Source organism: Trachurus japonicus, chromosome 16, assembly GCF_045865225.1.
Source record: "Trachurus japonicus isolate A0001 chromosome 16, Traja_1.0".
Lineage (NCBI taxonomy): Eukaryota > Metazoa > Chordata > Actinopteri > Carangiformes > Carangidae > Trachurus > Trachurus japonicus.
In genome coordinates, this window is record NC_140922.1 from 25,368,657 (window position 1) to 25,391,072 (window position 22,416).

The window sequence follows — 22,416 nt, forward strand, 5'->3', positions numbered from 1 at the left end:
CAAATGGAGCGTCTGGCGCGATGAGACGCGGCGCGAATGAAGCGGCGAGAATAAAGTTGAAAATATTGAACTTTTCAGGCGGCATCGCGCCGTGACATCCAATCAGCGACGAGTTCAAGCCGACGACGTCACTTCTCTGTACGGTTGTTTACACTCAGAACAACATGAAGGAGAAGCTAATTGTATTTGAGCTGTGTGTGGCACCGCTGCCGTCTTCTACACAGAGTGAACACACACACACACACACACACAGTGAACCCAGACAGGACGGCGGGTGGTTTTCCGGTGTTTCTGAGACTTGTACAGCAGTAGTACAGTGCAGCAACGGTGGTGATATCAGCCATGATTGACGTGGAAAGAGAGCAGGTTGAGATCACCGGTTTTCAAATGAACGGGCGGAGCGTCTAGCGCGAATGACGCGATGGACGCGAATGATCCAAAATGACCAAGCGGCGCGATGGAAGCGTCTGGCGCGATTATATTCGCGTCTATCGCGTCCGGTGTGAACGCCGCTTTAAATAGTTATATCTTCCGACAGCAATCACTTACATAGAGTGTTTGGACCGAAACACGGGTCTGTCAGTCACTCTGCTCTGCTCTGAGCCGAGGAGAAAACATTTATCGTATCCTACAGTTTTTATCCAATGAGGAGAGAGAACGGCATGCAGGGCTGTGTGTGCAGCGGGACGCCGTGAATGTGGTGACGTAGGGACGAGGACTGTTATGGTGCGTTCAAGGCAACTCGTAACTCGTGTTTTTCCGACCTGTGAAGTCGTAGGACCAGTTCGATCTGGTACGAGTTCACGGGTCGGAAGCTGGTCGGAAGTTACGAGTGGCCGTTATAGTGACTTTCACAGGTAAAACAGGTCGGAAAAACACGAGTAGGTTGCCTGGAACGCTACAAAGTCGTAAATTGTGACTTGAAGCTGTAATTTACGGTTTCAAAAGCCTGCCTGGAACGCAGCATTAGCCAAAACGACCGGATCGCTTACTTCTGCTTTAAGGATAGTAGACAATGTGAGCAAATATTCACCTTTTATTGTGAAGGACTAACACAAAGCTTCCGGTATATTTCGACGTGACTGTGGGTACCTTCACAGCGTTGAGAGGCGGAAGCCGACGTCCATGCGGAAGACCAGTCGGACGCGCTATGGTGGTTGGTTGGACGCATCCAGCTACAAGCTAATCTGCAGTGCAGTCTGGGAGCTGTCAATCCACTCGCTTGCTTTGTACCTCTGTCACTACCACAAGCTACCGATGCGCTCATCATCACTGTATTATTATTTACACACGGCCGGCCGGGGCGGTGGGACGGCACTTTGAGAAACAAGAAGAATATGTAGAATATAACCATCATTCATTACCTATTGTTTCCACTTCCTCAGCCGCCGCCTTCGTCTTCTTCTTATCAGGGAGACGTGACTGTTGTTATTAGCGGGTGGTGGTGACATCAGAGCCGGGCCCTGCTGCTGCTGCATCTCCCCTCATCATTTTTAACAACCTGCTACCGACGTTAGCAAGCCTGTGCTCGCTAGGCACAACATAAATTGACGTTGTCAGCCGGTTTTTTTTACTCGTCCAGCCGGGCACATGAATGAATGACAGCTTGACAAGGCCTGTGTGTCCTATGACGGTAAGCTTTTCTACCAGTAACGTTGTGAAGTGTCTTTACTGTAGCAGCTGATATTATTCACCTCACCTAGCAAGAGAGCTGTTAGCTACAGGAACAGTTAGCTCTCTCTCTCCCACTCATTCACACTGCAGCAGCATTAGATACCAGTATATACATACATATTTCGCGAATATCCCTCAGTCAAAGCTGCTTTTATATAATTTTCTTTGTCATACGTGACACTAGTTTTCACCGCAGTGTAATCAAATAGTAGCCTCTACGTAACGGCTGCTATAAGGTTACCTGCACTGTAAGCTACGTTCAGGTGTGTGTTGGTGTTGTAGTCAAGACCACTGAGTCAAGACCAAGACCAAAGGGGGGTCGAGACCAAGTCCAAGACTAAGACCATTACTGTATTCAGTACCCCAAAAAAGATCATTTTATTTATATATTTTAAAAAAACAACAACAACCTATACATATTTAATTGAGACAAAGTTTAACAGATTAACAGTCTCTCCCACTGTTGACACTGGTGTAACCTAAGTGTTTCAGATGGTTACACACGCAAGCATACCTTTGTAGAATGATTTCAATGATCTACAAATTATTGAATTACATTACAGTACATAAGCCAAAGTACCAAAGTGAGTGAGTAACAGAGAGGGGCATTTGCGGTTAAAAAGATGTCACTCACTGCAGCTGTGGTCTTGACTGGTCCAGCTCGACTGAGACCAAGACCTTGAAAACAACACTAGTGTGTGCTTGTGTGTGTGTGTACCTGCTCCACCATGACTATATTGTTGACACTAGCAACTTGACTGAACCAACTTGTTTACAATCTAGCCACTTGCAAACAACCTTTCTTTACTCTGCAGTTTTCCACCTTAGTCAAAGTGTAACTGTTTTGATACTTGTCAAACATTACAAAACACTCAAGTCAAACTCCGTCCAGTCCTGTTTCTACCTGCTGTCAGTCTGTCCTGACATGTGACAGCAGGGAAATCACAGGTGTGAGTCATAACTTTGATTAGTTGACTGTGGTCCCGTGAGCTGCTGCTGCTGCTGCTGCTGCTGCTGCTGAGCCAACACAACAGTCGTGTTGTTAGCTCCACTCTTCCTGCTCGTACAAGTCAAAATGTCCACCATGAATAGCTGCTGAAACAACAAAAATGCACTTTGCCTCATCCTAGATATGTATTAGATATACACAATGTTAAAACCGCATTATATTGGCTCAGTATTCCTCCTTTCAATGATGTCATTTGAGCCTTAAAACGCAGTGACACCACACAAATGTGTTTCTAAACCATATTAAGTTGACCTTGTGAGAGAGGGCGTTATTTGACTTACTTGTGTCATGTCAACCACAAGATTTCAATATGACTATTAAAGCTAGGTAGGAAAAAAACAGCCTGATTTATTTGTCAACATTTGCTCATTATAAAAATCTGTGTAGATATTGACTTACAATTGAATAGTCATCTCACTACACAATGTAAAGTATGTTGGAGGATATGTTCATATGTTTCAAAAGTCTTTTTTGTTGGTTTACATATTGTTACCAGGTTTTTCCGTCAAGTATTGATAACAACCTAAAAAGAGTACTAATTGTGGCATATTTGGTATGAATAGCCTACTTACTGTGTAATTATTAGAAATCTGTCATGTCATGTTGTGTTGTTGTATTATTTGACAAAATGACAAACAAAGCATGAAGTCCTCTTGTGTGAGAAACGTAAGACAGCATGTATGTTGTGCGGTTGTGCTCGTAGGATAAATAAAGCCATGATATCATTAGGTTTGCTCAGCACTTAGTTTTAGCATTGCCTCATTAAAGGTCATAAGACATGTCGTATCATCGTGTTAGTACATCAGCCTACCTTTAAAAGTCTGTAATGTAATTAATTAAACAGCATTTCACTTTTTAATGGTTGGCCGCTCTCAGCCTGGATGAGACCGACTGTGTAGACCAGGGGAGTGAAGCTGACGTAGCTGCCTGACTGTCAGCCTCATGGATTTAACAATATCACCGCTTGCCAACAAGAAGAGCCCATTTCACTGTGAGGCTGCCTTCGTTCGCCTTGTAATGTGAAATCCCAAACGGAGTCATTCCTCTCCTCTCCTGTTCACCAGCTACACAAATCTGATGTCTGACTGCCACCATATTCCTTTGAATAATGTTTTCCTGCAGGATTGACGCAGCAGCAGCATTGTGTGAAAGTCGATGACTGGTCTTCTTCTCCAAACTTTTGGAGAAAGTTGGTCATTTTTATGATTCAGCATGTCGTCCGTCATACGCCATTCCCTTACAAAAAGATAGTAATGGCCGTTCCCTTAAGACTTGGCTGCTCCTTATTTATATGACTCAGCCCATTAAAATGACTCCCGCTGCACCCTGGCAGAGATTATTGCCGACTGATAGGCTCATGCTGTCTGCTTCCTGAAATGACTCAACTTAAAGTTGTGATATCGGGGTGTACTTTTGATGTCCTTGATCTCATTTTCCTCTCTTCTTGTTTGCTTTCTTCTCTTTGTCATAGGTGTGATGTATATATGCGTGCCTGGTGTTTTACAATAGCATAATAACCACCCAGGAGAATGAATGCAGAGGAAGTGGAGCTGCTCGGTGACTCCAAGTACAGGAACTATGTGGCAGCAGTGGACAAAGCCCTCAAGAACTTTGAGTACTCCAGTGAGTGGGCCGATCTCATCTCTGCACTGGGCAAACTCAACAAGGTAAGGAGCAGATACAGCCTGCTTTACACTGCTCTAGGTTACACACAGAAGAGGAGCCAATAATATACACATACTGTACATGTACATTAAAGGAAACACCAACATAAAGCGTTGTAATAAGGTGTTGGTCCACTGAGTACAGCACCACCACAAGAGAGATGAAAACTATTCACCTCATCAAACCGTGCAGTGACCCTTAGATGGAAACATTGTCATCCTGGAAAAAACACTCCTGGCATGATAGAGATGTTCCATCGTAGGGTAAAGGTGATCACTCACAGCAACTTTGTACAGTATTGATTTTCAGTGACCACCCTTCCCTTTAAAGGGATACTTCACCCAAAATCAACAATTCACCAATTTTCTACTCACCGTCATGCCAAGGAAGGGTTTGGAGAACTTTCAGAGTCATCAAAACGCTTTTGGAGTTCCAGGGGGGGTCCAGCTGGCAACGGATTTTCCTATAATGGCGGCGGATAGAGCTCACTTTTGAATTGTCCAAAACACACACTGTGAAACATCCAAATACCTCCATACTGCTCGTCCGTATTGACCCAAGTGTTCTGAAGCCACGACATGAAAAAGTTGTTCGGAAAAAAATAATTTGATCTCTGCTTTTAGCCTTGTTGTAGCAGTAGCTCCCAGTGGCTCTGTGCGCATGCGCGAGATTTGCTGCGAGATGTTCTTCCGTGTCTACATCATACATCCAATGGTTTACAATAACGAACGAACATCTCACAGCAAATATCGTGCATGCGCACAAACATCAAGTTTTGGACAATTCAAAAGTGAGCTCTATCTGCCGCCATTATATGAAAATCCGTTGCCAGCCGGACCCCCCCCCCCAAACTCCAAAAGCATTTTGATGACTCTGAAAGTTCTCCCCTTTTGGGTGAAGTATCCCTTTAAGGGGACAATCAGACTCGGACCACGCCAGCAAAATGCCCCCTACAGGATAACAGATGCCCTCACTGTAGGGGTTGAAGCATTCAAGCCTGCACACTTTGCTTAGTGTGCACTGCTCATGTACTTTACTACAGTACTTCTGCAGAATAAGGTGAAGGATGACACAGCTGCTTTATGAACTATAGCCCTGCTAGAACATCTAGTCTTAGGAGTTGTCCATGGACTGTTCTTGTCACTTACATATTTTTTTTTTTTTGCCACCTCGGTACAAACTCGGCTTGGCTCGTTCAGCATTTTTATACATGATGCTACAAAGTATGACTGGATACCAACTGCTTACTTGTACAATGCAGAGTACATGCATCTGCATTTGATATGTTTTTTCTACTGATTTATTATCCTACCACCAAATATGTGAATCCAAATCAATTTATGATACGATACGATAAACTTTATTGTCCCACTCAGGGAAATTTGTCATGAACTCTGTAGCTGCGCCATAAATGCCTTTGATGGCCACAATGACAACAAACAATACCACCTCAGCCATACACCAGCAAATACATAACATAGCAGTATTGCACATATCCCATAACATAACACATGTACACAATACACATATCCCATAACATATCATATTGCACATACCCCATAACATAGCACATACATACACCTCATAAATTCACCATAGTAAGAGCACTATAAGAATTATTGCACAAACTCAAGCAGTATTTAGTAGTTAAGAAATTTGATGGAACAAAGTGGCAGATGTGTAGGATTTGGTGTCATCTAACTGTGTGGTTACAAATGCTAAATGCAAACAGTTGAATATCTCTCTAACATCTTGCTTGTCACACTCTCACTTCCTATTAACCAATTTTCACATCCTGTCGCAGGTTTTGCAGAACAATGCAAAATATCAAGTGGTTCCTAAGAAGCTGACGATAGGCAAACGGTTGGCCCAATGCCTCCACCCCGCCCTGCCGAGCGGGGTCCACCGCAAGGCCTTGGAGACCTATGAGATCATCTTCAAAATCATTGGCCCCAAGAGACTAGCCAAAGACCTGTTTCTTTATAGGTAAAGAGCATGTTGCCATGTGCAGAGGACGATGAATTATCTAGACACAAAGTTTTCTGTCAGCAACTGATCTTAAACATGAGCTGTATCTTCTTTATCCCTGCAGCTCTGGGCTCTTCCCTTTACTCTCCAATGCCGCTATGTCTGTGAAGCCTGTGTTGCTGGGACTCTATGAGACCTACTACCTGCCCCTGGGGAAGACTCTGAAACCAGGCCTACAGGGCTTACTGACTGGTGTACTGCCTGGTCTGGAGGAGGGATCTGAGTACTACGACAGGTAAAAGCAATGATAAAAAGAAAAACAACATAATGAAAATTTTAACTGTTCACATGCAGGCAAGAGAACAGGCCATTAGGAGAGGTTTTCTATGACAAAGTGAGAAGTTGAATCGATAGCAGATTGTATGAATGATACATGAGATGATACATTTCAAGATTAATATTTCAGTCCAAAGAAGTTTTCTGTCTCTGTCTGCACTCGAGAAACTCTGTCTCACATCTCTTAAAAGCTCTGTAGTGGAGCACTTACAGCCACAAGTATTTGTTCATCTAGTTGTGAACAATATCTCAGATATCACAGTGCTGTGAATTAGCCATCCCATCAGTGTTAATGCAATTATACTCTAGAGGGCGCTGTGGTGGCATCATTGGCCTGGAGTGGGACTTGTGCACCCTGCCTCACATCTACAAATACTATATTGTACAAATGCATACTGTACATTTAATTATGTGTTGGTTGGAGCCAAACATTCATTATGTCCTACTCTGTTTCCCACAGGACCAACACCCTGTTGGAGAAAGTGGCTGCAGCAGTGGAGCAGTCGGCCTTCTACAGTGCCTTGTGGGGCAGCATCCTGACCAGCCCTGCTGTGCGTCTGCCTGGGGTGTCCTTCGTTCTACTGCACCTTAATCGCAAGCTCTCCATGGAGGACCAGCTCTATGTTATAGGCAGCGACATCGAGCTCATGGTACATGACACACTGTCTCTTAGCAATATGCTGTTGTCAAAAAAGGGTTTGCACACCTTCCAGTTCCAGTGAAAGTGCTCAGGGAAACAGTAAACTGCTTCACCGCCTTCAAAAAAATCTATATTTTATTGATGATGTTGTGTTTTTCATTTGGTAATCAATTTTTAAACAAATTGCTAGATGCAATCTTGGTGTATAAATGTATATTCAATTGTTAATGTTGTTCTTATGGGCATCAGCTTGAGTAACGATGGACCAGTATGATGTTGTGTATTTTGTTGACATGATAATTTATGGTGCTTTCTTGTTCTCGCTAGGTTGAGGCAGTCAGTACCTCAGTCCAAGACTCCAGTGTGTTGGTTCAGAGGAGCACCCTGGACCTGATCCTCTTCTGCTTCCCCTTCCACATGAGCCAGGTACGACAAGCTGTGTGTGAGGTCTAGCCTGGGTAACATACTGTTAGTGAAGTATGACAGTTATGTGTATTTGTTAGTCTTACAGTGAAGATTTATATCCCAGATCAGTGTATCAAAAAAAGGAGAGGTCACACGCACATCCGTACCAAAAACTTTGGGCAGGTGCTGAGCCAAAAATGCAAGACTTAAAACGAAAGAAAGAAAAAGGCTCGCACACCGCAGGGCTCCTAAATGCAGTCCATTTATTATCAGGAACGATGTAACGTTTCGAGCAAAAGCTCTTCGTCAGACAAGTTCGTTCGTTGTCTGACGAAGAGCTTTTGCTCGAAACGTTACATCGTTCCTGATAATAAATGGACTGCATTTAGGAGCCCTGCGGTGTGCGAGCCTTTATCCCAGATCAGTGCCCATAATCTGCCTGCTTGTCTGTGTATGTATGCGTGTGAAAGTAAAAATGTTCTGTTGTGTTCAGGCGACTCGCCCTGACATGATCCGGATCCTGTCAGCAGCTTTGCATGTGGTCTTAAGGAGAGACATGTCCCTCAACCGCCGACTCTATGCCTGGCTGCTGGGTGCGAAATACACACACACACACACACACACAGGCACAGTACTGACACTCAAACACAATTTGGTTTTAAAATTAGAATATTGCAGAATTAGAGAGGTAGTTTCATGTTATGCAATACGAGAGTAAAGGGCAAGGTTGAAGGAATATAATTTAGTATTCCCTATTAACTGTTTTTGAGACCTCACATTGGTCTAAATACACTTGGAAAGAGCATGAATACTTATAATTATTAAAAACAAATCTGAGTTATTGACATTTTTAAATGGACCATGGGAACTATGACATACAAACTTCTGTCATACATTGTACAGTATTGTTTAACCTTTTGCCAACACATGAGGCATATGGATGCTTTGCAGCGGTTTTCTTTTCGTTCTTTTTTTCTGTGTACCATACACTAGGCTAGTACAGTATACTGTGAACACTGTTTTACTCCATTTTCTCTTGCTTGCAACTCACTGTGGATGATCTTACTGGTAAGTGTCTGCATGGCTGAGGATGGACACCGAATGCATCGAGCTTAAACTGAACAGTTATTTCAGTATCAGAATATCTCAAATTCCTAGATCGCCAGAAGTGATAAGGAACCTGTTATAAATAGAGAGAAGTTTGGATACACAGTACAATGTGTTCATAATGCCATCTGTAAATGCCTAATGCCAGACTCGAGCCCAGTTAGAGAGTTTTTCCCCCATGAATATGATATCGTGTATGAAAGTCGGTTTGTGAAGGACTGATGCAGAGGATTCTTCTTCAGATTCAACATACAGAAATGTTATCTCAGTAAACATTATATACCGATTTTTACTTAACTCTGGATAAGTGCTCTGTGTGCTTTCTTGCCTTGTGCTGGATGTACATGTTTTCAGTGTTTATTCAAAATTAACAGTGTGTCTATGTTTTTCTTTAAAGGCTTTGATAACAATGGGGTGATGATAGGCCCCCGCAGCACACGACAGAGCAACCCAGAGGAGCACGCTTCCCACTACTTCAACACCTTCTCCAAGGACATGCTGGTCCTGGTGAGTTTTCAAGGTCGTTGTAAGCACAGGCCGACATGTTTTTTATGTGTAGAATTCCCCCCAAAAATGTCTCTTGAGATTATACATGTATATGCGTGAGGTTACACTGTGTGTGTGTTGATGGGGGATTGCCCTAAATTTGGCAAATCTGGCCCCATTTTGTCTTCCACATAATTTATCCATCCCCTTTCATCCTTCTCTTCCCACACCTTCCCCTTCTTCTCTGGGGTTTGCATAAACGTCCTGCTCTCTTATTCAATTCCCAACAGTTTTTCCTTTGAAGACAGCTCCCAGTTCTCCCACAGACTTTTATACACACAGACACTCTGTCCTGTCTCACTCAAAACAACTCCAGCCCTCCTGGCATGTGATAGGCTTTGATATTCCAGGGAGCATAGAAAGCAACAGGGAGGGGAATTTTTGTTGTTGAAAGTACTTTTTTTTGTTTTTGTTTTGTTTTTTGTTTGCTCCTCTGCCATCTGCGCTGAGACAGTTATTGGAGCTCCCTCCATTGGGAGAGGGTTGGTACTACAGAGACTGTCTGTTCCAGGCGTCACCTCATTATGTGACAGACGAAGTGTGAAACGCACACACAAAAGAAACCAAAAGGGGACTCAATGCAAATATGAGATTGATTCTGCCAAATATTACAGGGAGCACATTAAAGAAAACTCAGAATAAACGGAATTCGCCCTCAGCTGCATGAAAAGTGGCTCTAGAGTTTACAGATATTTTTTGATCTCTGCTATAACCGGTGTGTGTCTGTGTGTTTGTGTGTGTGTGTGTACATGTGTTTTCAGGCAATGGTAGGAATCCTGCAGGGCAAGGCCCGAGGTGGGGAAGAGGAGAGCATCCTCATGCACGACCTCAAGCCATTTCGCATTCTCATCAGTTTGCTGGATAAACCAGAGCTTGGTATGTCAATATGCAAACACCAACAGTGTAATTGGTGTTATAAATATGTAAATGATGATGCATATTGCACATACAGATTGCTTTCGTACGATGTGTCTCATCCCAGCTGTTTCTCTGTCTTTTTCCAGGTCCAGCAATCCTAGAGGATGTTTTGATTGAAGTGTTTCGGACTCTACACACACAATGCCGAACAGAGCTGGACCTCCAAAACCAGAGTCCATTCAGCAAAGACCATACACACCTCAGCAGGTCAGTCCAGCCCACCACTAATCTGTACCCATAACACATTAAGATAAGATAAGAAATGTAATAAATCCTATGATAAAAAATTGGTTGTTGCATGATCAAAGAGATATTCAGGTAAAATGGAACAGAATTAAATCAATGATCTCAACACTGAATAAATTATTAATACATGAAGATAACAAAACACAAACAAAGAACGAACTGTGAAAACATATGTATTTTGAAAAGGGTTACCTATAATAATTATAGGTAAGAAGTTGAATCTTCTAAAATGTAATAAACAGTTACATATTCTTGAGGTGTTATTTTAACAGGATTTAAACTTTGTCTTCTTTTTTAGTAAACTACGAGAAAACAAGAAAACAGCAGAACTTATTAAAACAGCCAATCTCCTGTTCAACTCATTTGAGCCATACTACATGTGGGACTACATCGCTCGCTGGTTTGAGGAGTGCTGCAGGTTTGTGGGTGTAAATGAATGTGTACATGTATAGTGACGGATACACCCAACTAGGATCTGACAAATTACTGTATGCATTAAAGTTAATGACCAGTTTGTACCAGAGTCCACCACACAATTCATTTTTTAATTCACATCAAACAAAGTGGAGCTACACATTAGCATCATTATATTATATCATATGTGAACACCTCTAGCCATCATACTTTACTCAAAGTGATCTAAGATATACATCCATTGCAGGAGGACGTTGAACAGCAACATGAGGGCACAGAGGCATTCTGGGACCTTAAATCCTCCTGAGCTCTCGTTAGTGGAGTTCTGTCAGCTGGTCGATTTCCTACTGGATATTGTTTCCTTGGTGAGTCTTTCTTTCTTTCTTTCTTTCTTTCTTTCTTTCTTTCTTTCTTTCTTTCTTTCTTTCTTTCTTTCTTTCTTTCTTTCTTTCTTTTTCTTCCTTGTCTTTCCTTTCACTCTTTTAAAATTTTATTTTACTGTTACATGTATTTTTTTTGTTCGTCTTTTTCTCTTTCACACTTTTACATAGATTTTTCCACTCTTTACATTCCCTCTGTACTTCTTTGTCTTTTCAGCACTGCTTTATTGCTCAATTTTTCATTTCTGTCTTTGCCATTGTTCATTCTCTACTCTTACCTTTTCATGTTTTCACCTCCCTTATTGATTTCAGTTTTCTTGAAAATTTCCTCTCTGTCTTTGTATCTTTCCACCACGTTCTCTTTTCTTCCCTCTCCACAGTCCCCTGTGTCCCAGCGTTTGCTTGGACTCTATCTCTCACTGCCTCTTGGCTCACACACTTCCTTCTTAAATCCAATGTGTTCAGTATAAATAACTGTCATGTCCATTTACAATTTGGCCCTCATGTTGTCAGATTTGTAATCCAGCTCCATTTCTGTAATGGCCACCAGTAGGGTGTGTGTGTGCCTCTCGTCTCTTCCATGTCTCTGTGTGTATATACAGTTTGTGCAATCCCTACACAGGCTCAGAACGCCTGTGTGTTAAGTTTCCCTGCCAACATGTTGTTTGCATCCTCTAGAAATATGCTTGTCTTTATGAAATTTCCAATCTGAATAGTTTGGAAATCCCTCTGTCTTTTTATTACCCTGTTTAAATGCTTGTGAGTTTGTGTTTGAGAGAACCTTGGGTTCTGTGAGGATGTGTGTGCGTGTGTGTGTGTGCGTGCGTGTGTGTGTTTCTGCCAAGGAAGTGTTGTGGCCTGTGCTCTGCTTGCTCCTGTCTGTTCAAACTATCTGCTCTTTCTCCTTGAAGCCTACTAGAAGCATGAGGGTAATCTGCCAGGTAAAGTACTGCTCTTTCCTGCTTTTTCACCTCACCCTGCTTCACTGAGGCTACGATAACATTTCTGCAACTTCCTGCCAACATCCCTCAGGCCATCTTTGCTCCTGTCCTGCTTTGAGTGATCATTTCAGAATGACTGACTTATTGTCATATTTTAATACCAGAAATGAACATGATCCCAAAAGGCAAAGTGGAATTATAACAGTCATTACATGTGGTGAAAACCTGTCCCAGCTTTGGTGTGGATCTTGTGAAAATGAAATCTCTGCCCAGTGTGTATGTGCTTTCTGTTAAGCATGCATGCAGTTATATGCTATTGCAGTGCTCACATATTTGTAAGAAATATGAGTATCTTCATTTTGTTTAATGCTTTTATTTCATCATTTAGGTGTTGTTTTTTTCATTCTGGTTTTGTTTCATAAAAAAAAAAGTGTTCAACATGTTGAGTAAAAATACTATGTTTCATTCTAAAAGAGAAGAACCCCATGTGAAGACATGACACAACACTAAGGTGCGAGAAGACAATGAAAATCAAATAAGGAGAAATTGAGACTCCTTACATTTAGGTCCATTAGTCTCATATCTTTCATGATAAAACTGTCATTAAATGTTTGAATAAGAAAACATCAACATCAGAAAATTGTATATCCCAACTTTTTGGGGCTTTTAAAATATAACCATAAAAATGACAATAGTAGTTAATATTTTGACCTGATAATGTGATAGAGATAAAACTGGACATAAGAAGATTTTAGATTGTAATTGTGTATCTGATAGCATTTAATCAAGCAAACTGTATCACATCAATTATGAAGTCAATAATCTAGTCTAGGTGAACCTTAATTAAATCACCAGTCATAATTATATTGGATTAGGTTCACCTCCCTCCAGATACCCAGCAATTGTATCTTCACTTCCTCATAACACTTCTGTTTTTTCAAAACTTCTAGGAGACGTACATTGAGATCCAGACAGAACATCTTCCTCAGCTGCTGTTGCGCATGGTGGCGGCTCTCACCTGCCACTTGCAGACCCTGGGCCTCGGGGAGCTCACCCACTGCCTCCGCCTCTGCTCTAAGATCCTCAGCAAAGTGCAGCCACCTCTGGTGTCCCCTCTGGCCCTGCCCTCGGGCTCCCACGCTCAGGGCCACTCCAACTCCACCGGCAATTCCACAAACTCAGCAAAGGACAAAAGCAAAGACAAGGAGGGCAGACAGGTGAGGAAAATAACTTGAAATATTTCATGAAAATGAAATAATAATGCTCTTTTTTCCATTAGAAAAATAAATTAAGTAGGAATTATGAGTTCTTTTTAGTTTTTAAAATTACCAAGAGAGCCATTCTTCCATTTTTTCCACAATTTAGCAGTGGAGAACCTTAGTGAGCTGTCTGGAGCAGATAATGAAAGGTGGAGCAAGGCCATTTAAATCTGTAAAAACTAGTAAAAGAACTAAAATCTGTTCTAAAGGTACAGCAGGTCAGTGCGGTTATTTAGCAGTGGGATAATATTGTCACTGTCTATCACTTAAAGAAGAACAAAACTAGGTCAGACATGTTGTTGGACTCCACATTTAATGTGTTATTTACAACTTTCCGTATTGCACTCTCACTGCTATGGTTTGCTTGATAACTGGCTTTTCTAAAATGTTGTTGTTGGTTAAATGATCCCTTTAAAAGTCTTTTGATTGAAAACATGAACCTTGAAGTTGGCCCAGTCAGAGCAAATCCCAGTTTGACCTACTTGACCCACTTCCCCCACAAGTTATTGCCCAAAAAACTCATCGGTTCAGGCTCTGGTGGTGTTCCCTGGTCCCTGAACAGGGCCCTTTCTGGCTCTTGTGTCCTTCTGTCAGCCTCTTGCCCTGTGCTGCAGTCGGCTGGGTGGCCCTGCCCTCCCACAGTCCCTCAACACAAGGCATTTGAAGACTTGTTCAGAGCAAATGCTTCGTTTGGCTGTCCTGGTCCTCCTGGTCCCTGTCCAGCAACCTGGTTGATGATGAAGTGTTTGAGAGCTCAGTGAGGCATGACTGAAAGTTGAGTCACTCAGTCCCATGTCTGGAGCTGGGTGGGGGTTAACTGCATTGAGGTATATGCCCATAAGGGGCAGAAGAGAGGACAAGCAGACAGACAGAAGATAGTTAACCAACAGCTGAGCCCGGCTCGCCCTTTTCTCTCAGAGGAGGAAGAGGAGTCGACTAGCATGCGATGCCTCCTGGGTGTGCCGTAATCATCAGAGTGGAAAGCATCCCACATACATCAACTGAATAATATAACATCCACACACACCCCCACCCTGAGGGACATATAGAGAACGTGCTAGCTCACTTGCCATCTGAGTCCAGGCTCCAAAATGTGCACGCTGCCTGAATCAAAATGTATTCCTGCGAAGGTTTCAGGTCCCCAAAGGCTGACTGTGACAAAGAACCGTATGAACCTGTAGGTCTGTCAGTCTGTCTGCAGCAGGATGTAAGTCTGGTGTACAGTTCAGTCTACTCTTCAGTCCCTCAGGTCCTAACAGCTGGGTATACAGCCTCACTACAAAATAACCAGTGTACACAACACAGAGTAGTTAAGAGTCTGTTGAGGGTGATAGTTTTGCTGTTTCTGTCTGTTGAGAGAGATCCTTGATTACTAGCATGTAAGCTGAGTAAATGGCAGTTTTTGTACTCCCAAAAAGTCCTGTGTAGATTTAGTTGTTGATGCTACAATTTTTATCATTTGACACTTTGTTTGACACTGTTCTAGAAAAGGCAAAGTGATATATTACCCAGTATAATAAAGACTGCATTTCATCAAGGTGATCAGTTCTAAGAAATGCCGTTCTGGGTCACTGAACTGAACTGTGCCTTAATTTGTTTTATTAATTACACCTGTGATTTTAACTCTCTGACAAATCAGAACCTCCATGATCATGTTGTTCCAGTATCTATACACTCATAACCCATGCACACAGCTGTTTTCACTTATGTTGCCTGTTTAGACCTCTGCTGAGCATTGTGAGTGTTTTATAGAGTTTGGTGGCAACACATATTTCCCACTATTTTCCCAAACCTAAACTAGTTGTCTATTCAGACAGGACCATGAAGAACACTTAATGAGGCTTTGCAGAGCATTTAGAGAAAAAGTCATAAATTCAAAGCATGCTGAGCAGGGATACCCATGTCTTGCATAAGCTATGAACATTTTCATCAGTGAAATCCAAATTATACAAAGAACATTACATTTTTTTATTCTAACTTAGAGAGACCTCAGACCTCATTATCTATGACCAAATGCATTATGTCAATTGTTAATGTATATAATTAATTTAATGTTTGTAAAAACACTAATAGAATGCCTTTAATATAAATCATCAGTGCTTGCGATTGCATTTTCATTGCACCTGGGATTACGACCAATTTCGTTCTGCTTGTGCAATGACAACAATAAGTCTATCTATCTATCTTCATAATGCACATACTTAGCACTGTGCATTTTGCTTGTTACATTATATTTGCTTTTATTACAGTATTAGTATTCTATACATTGTAAATACATGTAGTGGTCAGGGAGCAAAGAGCTCTGGTCACATTCATAAAGTGAGTGGCAAAAGAAAGTATCATGGTCAAAAATGCTACAGAATCTGCTCATTTAAATATCAAGCCTATATTCTCAGGATAGCAAACCACCTTTTCCCCTCTGTTTTCATCAGAATGTCCTTCACCCCCCATGTACCTCTTTCCTCTTACAGGCTACCGCTGCTTCTCTGGAGCTACCTGGCAGTGGGGAAGTGTTTGAGGAAGGGGAAAACCCTCTCAGCGGCCGCTCCTCAGAGAGTGGCTTCACAGACTTTGTCCAGTACCAGGGAGATGGCTCAGAGGAAGTGGAACGACTCCCTCATTCCCACCCAACGGTCAAATCAGGCCGTCGCTCCTCGGGCCCCTCTCAGACCAAGCCTCTGGACAAACCAGTCATGCAGTGCTGCCTGGAGCACTTCCAGCAGTTTCTCTCACGACTAATCACCCTGTATATTACACCTGGGCCGGGCAACAGATCCGACGGTGAAAGAAATGAGGTGATGCAGTTGGGGCCTCTGGCTTCAGAGGGTTCCCCAAACTGTGATCATGCTGAGTTATGCTCAGAGTCTGGATTGGTCCAGAGGGAGTGTGTTGCTGCCTTCACTGCTGCCTGCCAGCTCTTCCTAGAGTGCTCCAGTTTCCCTGTCTACATCGCAGAGGGCAACCTCAAGTCCTCCCCCACACAGGAAGAGCAGTTAGGTAAGCACCAAAAACACTAATAATGAATGAGGGGAAGTCTCTTTCTTTCAGTAAGTGCTTTGAAGTATGCCTGTTGTTGTTAGGCTTGATTGAATGGCACTTGAAAATTTGAAATGAATACTAAGAAAACAAGGGATTATAGTTGAGTCTCAATACAGGCAGGTTCTTCATGGCTCAACTTAGAAATAAATGGGGCAGATTCCACAAATAAAACATTGTTCAAGGATGAATAGAAAAGTGTGCAGTCCCTGAGTTGAGAAACAGCTTTTTCAGGGGGCATTTATGGGTTTTAAGAAAATAAAATCTGTGTGAAACATAATTCTGTGCTACATTAAAGGAGAATTCCGGCCATTTTTGACCCCTAAATCATTTTCCTGATGCAAAAACACAAAGTTTATACTGTTTATACTGTAAACTATATGAGTTCAGTGGTGTTTCGTAAGGATTCAAGTCATGTACCATAGATATTTAATTGTTTTTTTGTGGTTGAAAGAATTGCCCCCATTACCGTCGTCGCTATCCCGAGAGCCGGGTAGCCATGGTGTAACTCTGTTTTGCCTGCATCAATTTTAGTCTTATTTTTTGCTCCCCCCAACACTGGGTGACCATCAGGAAAACAATTTAGGGGTCAAAAATGGTTTAAATTCTCCTTTAAGATACTGGATATCCTCCCTGTGTCCATGCAGACAGCGAGCAGGTCCGTCCTCCGGTGTGGCTGCAGACACTGATGGATGCCTGCTGCCTGGCCAGTGACTTCAGCCTGCAGGGCGTGGCCATCTCCCTCCTCATGGACCTGGTAGGACTCACCCAGTCCGTTGCCATGGTGGCTGCTGAGAGCGTGGCGTCGGCCGAAAACACAGAGTCCACCCAGCCCATGAGCCCCAGCCAGGGGCGAGTAGCTGTCGTCATCAGGCCGCCACTCACTCAGGGAATCCTGAAGTACATCGCTGACAAGACGGACTTCTTCAGGGTAGAGACTTTACCTTGGGTCAGAGTTTGGTCGTGGGCGGTGTTCATGTTTTTTTTGGTTTTCTTTAATCTCTAATTTTTTTCTCAGAGTGTGGCTTTGATCTTGTGGGACCAGCTGAGTGACAGGACACCTCAGCACCATCAACGCAGTGTGGAGCTTTTCTACCAGCTGCACAACCTGGTGCCTTCCTCCAGCATCTGTGAGGATGTCATAAGCCAGCAACTCATGCACAGAGACAAGGTTGGCACGAATCACTCAGAAACATATCCACACAAGGTCATTCAACGTGCCCAACAGACATAAAAGAAGCATAAAACAAAAGCACACATACAGAATCTCACACACCATTAAACCAAACACCTTTTATTGCAGAGAATTCGGTTGGAGGCTCACGTGAAGTTCTCTGTGCTGTGGCATTTGACACGAGATTTGAACATCACCAAGTCGTCTCCTTTTTGTCGCACATTTGACAGGTGGGTCAGAAGCTATGGACAACATGGATATTGTGCTTTAGGGCTGCCACGATTAGTCGACTAGTCACGACTACGTCGACTATTAAAATCGTCGACAACTAATTTAATAGTCGATGCGTCGTTGTTTTTCTTTTTTTTAACTTTGTTTTTCTCTCAAAACTGCTGCTGCACCTTCCACACACGCACCCGCCGCCTCAGCCGCCCACCACACACACACGTGCACTCACTCACTCAAGGTGAGTTAGTACAGGTGGTCTCTCTCTTTTCTCTCTCTACCTCTCTTGTCCTAGCCCCCCCCCCCCCCCCCCCCCCCCCCCCCCCCCCTTCCCCCCCGCCGCCACCGCTCCTCTCTCTCTCTCTCCCTCTCTCTCTCCCTCTCTCCCTCTCTCTCTCTCTCTGTGTCATTTTAAATGAGAAGCGCTACTAGGAGCGGTACCGCCGCTCCACCGTTTTAAATCACGGACTGAAAAACAGCCGTTCGTCATTTCGTCATCGGTGTTGGAGAATACTAGAACGTTACCGCGTCTGGTCACAGCGTCCTGGTCACGTAATGAGCGCTCATCTTAACGAGGAAGTCTTCTCTCCCGGCGTAAAACCCGTTAATATAATACATCCATGGTAAAACCACGTCAATATTTTCCGGTAGCTTCTCATCACAGTCCGCACCTTGCAGAGTTTGAGCTGCGCCTCAGTTTCACTTGTTTTCATTTGACAGAGTTTTACACAGAACTTTCTGGTGGAGTCTTTCCATGTTTCTCCTTCTGTGACAGTAAAAAGGGAACATTTACATTTTTTCATTTTTTTTAACAGAACGACTATTATTTACACTGGGTTATATTTGAATGATAAGCCTACCAAAACTTTATTATTGTGAATAATTCCTAGTTTCAGGTGTCTACCTCATTTTATTTAAATGTAGCTATGTTTAATGCCAGAGACAAATGAAGGAAAGAAAAACCTAAAAAACCTTTTAAGTATTTATTTTGGTGTTGTTTAGGCCAGTGCCTTATCCTCAGCTGTTTGCACTTTATGCTACAGTTAAAGCTGCATATTTCATTAAAAGTTTAATGAACTATCATCTTAATTGTCTTTATTTTAAGTTAGCATATACCTTAAACATTTCAAGCTGAAAGCTAATGATGGTATATAAGAGCAGCTGCATGCTGGTGCGATAAGCTGTATGTTTTACATTCAATTTACGTATGATCCGATTAGTCGACTAATCGAAAAAAATAGTCGGTGACTAGTCGACTATCAAAATAATCGTTTGTGGCAGCCCTATTGTGCTTAATCCAATTCTTGATCCAGTTGTATTTAGGATCAAGGGGCCTTTCCTTTGACTCACTGAACTTTTTTTTCCCCCTTGCCCCTCTCTTCTCTTCTCTTCTCTTCTCTTCTCTTCTCTTCTCTTCTCTTCTCTTCTCTTCTCTTCTTTTCTCTTCTCTTCTCTTCCCATGTCTTCTTGCTTGGTCCTGCAGGTCTCTTTTCATCATGCTGGACTGTCTGAGTTATTGGGATCCATGTACCAGTGCTGTTGGTCGGGCTTGGCTGAATCAGGTCCTTCAGAGACATGACATTGCCCGGGTCCTTGAGCCACTACTCCTCCTTCTGCTTCACCCCAAGACCCACCGAGTGTCCATTCAGAGGGTACAAGCCCAGCGGCACTGGGCCCAGGTCTATCCTGAACGTCCTGAACAGGAGCCATCAGATCCCATCTACGCCAGGGATTCTGGCTTCTCAGACAGTGAGCAAAACCTGTTAAATTTTTTGATTTGCTAATAGCAACTGCATCCTTTAATGCATTCAAATTCTTTCTTTATATACCAAGAGCATCAGTTCATATAATCTTTAAAGTCCCCCTAAAGAGGCATTTTAAAATTTGTAAAAATGCTCTGCCATGACTATTTTTTTTATTAAAATTGCTTTCCCACAAAAATTGTTTAAAAAAAAAAACTCTCAAAGAGGCTAAAAACACGTCTACTATTTCTCCCCCATTGAAAAATCCAGATTTTATGAATATTCATGAGTATGCAAATGCATCATGACTTGCGCCCGGCCACCGCATTAGCGACTTTGCTGCTGAAATGTCTTGTAGCAGAACCCAAACACTACATTGACATGTTAATAATTTCAAAAAGTTTTTGTTTCTAGGGGGTCTTTAATTTTTTCCCACTTTCTTTCATTAGACTTCGGCCACATCCACGGGGAGAGGATCACACATGAGGAGCTCCGAGGCCTGGCCATGGGTGACATGGAGCCATTCTGCCTGACTGTCAATCCACTGAGTGACAGCCTGTCCTTACTGAGTCTGAGCAGTGAGAATTTACAACTAGCTGGTGACTATCAGCCTGCTGACCAGCAGGGGGAGCCCCCCAGCTCAGAGTCCAGTGGTTCTCATTCATCAACGGTGGAAAACGGCAGCTTTGAGGAACCAGAGGGTGGCATCGGCGCCGTCAATGGCTCGGACCAGCAGATGGGTTCATCTGATGACATATATGAGGACTCTATAGAAGAAGTTGTTTCCTCGGTTATGAAAGAGCTAATAGACAGGGTTCTGAGTTTAGTAGACGAGGGGTCTCTTGAGATCTCGTCTCAACCTGAGAACTGGCCGCAGACGGACACAGACAGCACTTCTTCCGACACATCGACCGGTCCCCGTCTAGACTGCGGTGGTCTGCCTCCTGGCTCCAGCCACCAGACTCTGCCAGAGATGCTGGCCGGTGGGACACTGGAGTTCTTCTCTGTCACACCAGCTGATATGTCTGCAGAGGAGCAGCACACAGAGGGCATCACCCGTCACAGCTCATCCCCTTCCATCGTCACCTTACCGGACAGCTCCGACCCAGCCACCCCGGACCACAACCTGCGGGTGGACGACCCTCAGGCCCGCAAGCGTAGCCATAGTAGCACCCAGCTCAGCCTTAAAGGGAAGATCATGGAGAGGCTGTCGGACAAATCTCCAGGAGCGAAGCCCAAGGTCAAGAAGGCTAAGAGGAAAGAGGAGGAGAGGCAGAGGAAGGCAGCGATTCAGGCCGAGAAGCTGCTACCGCCGAGTATCTTCTTCGGGGACAGCCTGGACCTGGAGAACTGGTACAGCTGTGGGGAAGGTGAAGTATCAGAGATAGAGAGCGACACCGGCTCACCCAGCGGGGGTCCCGTCGGGAGCGTCGGGGGCGGCAGTGTCACGGGACGCAGATCCTCCTCCGCCCCGCCTCGCTTTAACATCCACCCTCTCTACCAGCACGTCCTGCTCTACCTCCAGCTGTACGACTCCTCCCGGGCCCTCCACGCCCTGTCAGCCATCGCGGCCATGCTGAAAGCTGCTCCCTCAGGGTTCGTAAGTGCCATCTCCACCACCAGCATCAACAACACCTACACTCCACAGCTGTCTTTACTCCAAAACCTCTTAGCACGCCACAGAGTCTCCGTCATGGGCAAAGACTTCTACTGCCCCATTCCCCAGGACTCTCACTCCCACTCATTTCGCAGCGCCATGTACCTGGAGATCATCATTTCCCTTTGTCTCTATTTCCTCCGAAGCTATTACTCCGCCCACTTGGCGGCGGGCCCTCAGGACCTGGCGGGGAACCGAGCCATGCAGCTGACCAGTGTGGAGGTCTTGGCTCTCCTCTTTAGCGAGCTATCCAAAGTCACAGGTGGCTCAGCTAAGGGCTTTGCCAGTTTCATCAGTGATGTCCTCTCCAAGTGCAAAGTTCAAAAGGTGGTTCTCCACTGCCTGCTCTCCTCCATATTCAGCGCCCAGAAGTGGCACGATCAACGCGTGGCAGGGGTCAACGTGGCCACGGTGGAGGAGGGTCTGTCGGAGGACAGCGTCATCAACCTGTCGGAGGACCAGATCGACAGCTGCAGCGCCGTCCAGTCGCAGCTGCTCAGACTGTTGCAGAGCCTCGTCGTGCTTGAGCACAGAGTCCTGGTGCCGGCCGAGGAGGGAGGAGAAGGAGTACCCGTGGCTGGAGGCGCGGTAGGTGGCGGAGGGACGGGAAGCGGCGCCGGGGCAGGGTTCGAAATCCTCGGCGGCGAAGTGGAGCACGTCGTCAACCCTCAGCAGCCGATGACATCGCTGCAGTACCTCCACGGGCAGCCTATCACGGCGCAGGGCATGTTCCTGTGCGCGGTGATCAGGGCGCTCCATCAGCACCACGCGTGCAAGATGCACCCCCAGTGGATCGGGCTCATAACAGCCACGCTGCCGTACATGGGGAGGGTGCTGAGGAGAGTGGTGGCATCTGTCACTCTGCAGCTGTGCAGGAACCTGGACAATCTTCTTCAGCAGTACCGCTATGAAACTGGGATTACTGACACCAGGTATGAACATCACTTACATCAGGCATGTCCAAACTAGAGCACTGGAAAAGAGAGTAACGACACCACCATTGACTCCCGTGGTAAGCATTTTGCGCCCTGAATGGCAGGATATGGGCATTGCAAAATCGCCCAGAAAACCCAT

General features: G+C 44.2%; 1 protein-coding gene across 3 annotated transcripts in view; it reads left to right on the plus strand.

The window, feature by feature from the left end:
- The first annotated feature begins 1,132 nt into the window (after nucleotides 1–1,132).
- dop1a (DOP1 leucine zipper like protein A) overlaps nucleotides 1,133–22,416 on the plus strand; it is a 32,000-nt gene continuing 10,716 nt past the window's right edge. Inside the window, exons 1-20 of one of the 3 annotated variants that reach the window (XM_085802780.1) lie at nucleotides 1,181–1,633; nucleotides 4,155–4,350; nucleotides 6,153–6,334; nucleotides 6,441–6,611; nucleotides 7,113–7,302; nucleotides 7,620–7,718; nucleotides 8,191–8,290; nucleotides 9,202–9,311; nucleotides 10,112–10,226; nucleotides 10,355–10,475; nucleotides 10,813–10,932; nucleotides 11,176–11,293; nucleotides 12,220–12,249; nucleotides 13,200–13,466; nucleotides 15,980–16,505; nucleotides 17,192–17,475; nucleotides 17,563–17,715; nucleotides 17,848–17,948; nucleotides 19,427–19,692; nucleotides 20,135–22,274. In XM_085802780.1, the coding sequence (XP_085658906.1) occupies nucleotides 4,213–4,350; nucleotides 6,153–6,334; nucleotides 6,441–6,611; nucleotides 7,113–7,302; nucleotides 7,620–7,718; nucleotides 8,191–8,290; nucleotides 9,202–9,311; nucleotides 10,112–10,226; nucleotides 10,355–10,475; nucleotides 10,813–10,932; nucleotides 11,176–11,293; nucleotides 12,220–12,249; nucleotides 13,200–13,466; nucleotides 15,980–16,505; nucleotides 17,192–17,475; nucleotides 17,563–17,715; nucleotides 17,848–17,948; nucleotides 19,427–19,692; nucleotides 20,135–22,274 (5,231 nt within the window). In that variant the 5' untranslated portion in view covers nucleotides 1,181–1,633; nucleotides 4,155–4,212. Of the gene's footprint in view, nucleotides 1,634–4,154; nucleotides 4,351–6,152; nucleotides 6,335–6,440; nucleotides 6,612–7,112; nucleotides 7,303–7,619; nucleotides 7,719–8,190; nucleotides 8,291–9,201; nucleotides 9,312–10,111; nucleotides 10,227–10,354; nucleotides 10,476–10,812; nucleotides 10,933–11,175; nucleotides 11,294–12,219; nucleotides 12,250–13,199; nucleotides 13,467–15,979; nucleotides 16,506–17,191; nucleotides 17,476–17,562; nucleotides 17,716–17,847; nucleotides 17,949–19,426; nucleotides 19,693–20,134; nucleotides 22,275–22,416 lie in introns of all 3 variants that reach the window. The other 2 variants (XM_085802781.1, XM_085802782.1) reach the window with 2 other exon arrangements.